Raw genomic sequence first — 1,704 nt, forward strand, 5'->3', positions numbered from 1 at the left:
GAGAACTCCAGCCGGGGAGAGAGGCCTGGACGCCCAAGGTTCTCGGCTGGAGGGCGCGCCTAGGGCGGGTCCCTTCTCGGGTGGGGCCGCGCGGGCCGGGGGCGGTACTCCGCCCCCCGCCCTCAGCCGAGTATCGGTTTTCCTTTCCCAGGCTTTCGGTCCAGAGGAGACGGGACAGCCTCCGCCTCGCTGATCCTATCGCGGGCGGCGCAGGGCCGGCTGAGCCTTCAGAGAGAAGGGGACGAGAACCCGGGAAGGGGCGGGCGGGGTATCTATCACCCAAATACCAGCGGGTGAGTCGGCGGCCAAACCAGCCCGGCAGGTCTGGCGAAGTATAAGAGCTGGAGGGAGCGGCGGGCGGCAGACGCCTGGATACCTTCGCACACGCCGGAGCCGGAGCCCTGCGGAGTCTCCAGTCCTCGCCAGCCCGCGCCGGGTTCTCGCTCCTCCGCCCCACCATGGCCCGGGGCCCGGGCCTCGCGCTGCCGTCGCCGTGGATCCTGATGCTGGCGGCGGTGATCGGCCACGCGGCCGCGCAGAACCAGTGCGTGTGTCCCACCAACAAGATGACCGTGTGCGACGAGCGCGACCCGAGCGGCCGCTGCCAGTGCCGCGTGCTCGGCTCGAACCAGGCGGTCAACTGCTCCACGCTCACGTCCAAGTGCCTGCTGCTCAAGGCGCGCATGCGCGCCTCCCACAGCGGCCGCGCGCTGGTGCGGCCGAGCGAGCACGCGCTCGTGGACAACGACGGCCTGTACGACCCGGACTGCGACCAGCAGGGGCGCTTCAAGGCGCGCCAGTGCAACCAGACGTCGGTGTGCTGGTGCGTGAACTCGGTGGGCGTGCGCCGCACCGACAAGGGCGACCTGAGCCTGCAGTGCGACGAGGTGGTGCGCACCTACCACATTCTTATTGACCTGCGCCACCGCCCGGACGCCCCCGCCTTCAACCACTCGGACCTGGACGCCGAGCTGCGGCAGCTCTTCCAGCAGCGCTATCTGCTGCAGCCCAAGTTCGTGAGGGCTGTGCACTACGAGCACCCCACCATCCAGATCGAGCTGCGCCAGAACTCGTCGCAGAAGGTCGCCGGCGAGGTGGACATCGGCGACGCCGCGTACTACTTCGAGAGGGACGTCAAGGGCGAGTCGCTGTTCCTAGGTCCCCGCGACCTCAACTTGCGCGTGGGCGGACAGCCCCTGGTCCTGGAGCAGATGCTCGTCTACTACCTGGACGAGAAGCCCCCCCAGTTCTCCATGAAGCGCCTCACCAGCGGCCTCATCGCCGTCATCGTGGTGGTCGTGGTGGCGGTGGTCGCCGGCGTGGCCGTCCTGGTGATCACCAATCGGAGGAAGTCAGGAAAGTACAAGAAGGTGGAGCTCAAGGAACTGGGGGAGATAAGACAGTAACCGACCTTGTAGGTACCGGCGGGGCTGGGGTAGGGTAGGGTATCGGATTTCAGCAAGGTTCCAGACCCAAGTGAGTCAGTCAGCCTTCTTGATTCTTGGCCCCCCGCAGGAGACATTTCTCGTCTCACATTCCTGCCTCCCCCCACCGCCACCATGTTTAATAGATCCTGTTCTCAGGGTTACCTCGCTTTCTGACTTCTGTCCTGAAGAAAGCATTTCTAAAATTCCTTCCCTTTCGGTCCAACCAGAAACCTGACTCCGAGAGTTAAGGGAAGTTTGGTATAGGGTTATGTATAAG

The 1,704-nt window shown here is 65.2% G+C and overlaps 1 protein-coding gene across 1 annotated transcript; it reads left to right on the top strand.

Annotated features, from left to right (window-relative positions):
- Window positions 1-458: 458 nt before the first annotated feature.
- On the top strand, window positions 459-1,406 carry TACSTD2 (tumor associated calcium signal transducer 2). Its single transcript, XM_068960929.1, has one exon. It carries the CDS (start codon window positions 459-461, stop codon window positions 1,404-1,406), a length of 948 nt encoding a protein of 315 aa, XP_068817030.1.
- The last annotated feature ends 298 nt before the right edge of the window (window positions 1,407-1,704 follow it).

Source organism: Capricornis sumatraensis, chromosome 2, assembly GCF_032405125.1.
Source record: "Capricornis sumatraensis isolate serow.1 chromosome 2, serow.2, whole genome shotgun sequence".
Classification (NCBI taxonomy): domain Eukaryota; kingdom Metazoa; phylum Chordata; class Mammalia; order Artiodactyla; family Bovidae; genus Capricornis; species Capricornis sumatraensis.

Bases quoted from the DNA above. Each gene is read 5' to 3' on its own strand.
- TACSTD2 (XM_068960929.1), top strand. From the start codon at position 459: ATGGCCCGGGGCCCGGGCCTCGCGCTGCCGTCGCCGTGGATCCTGATG.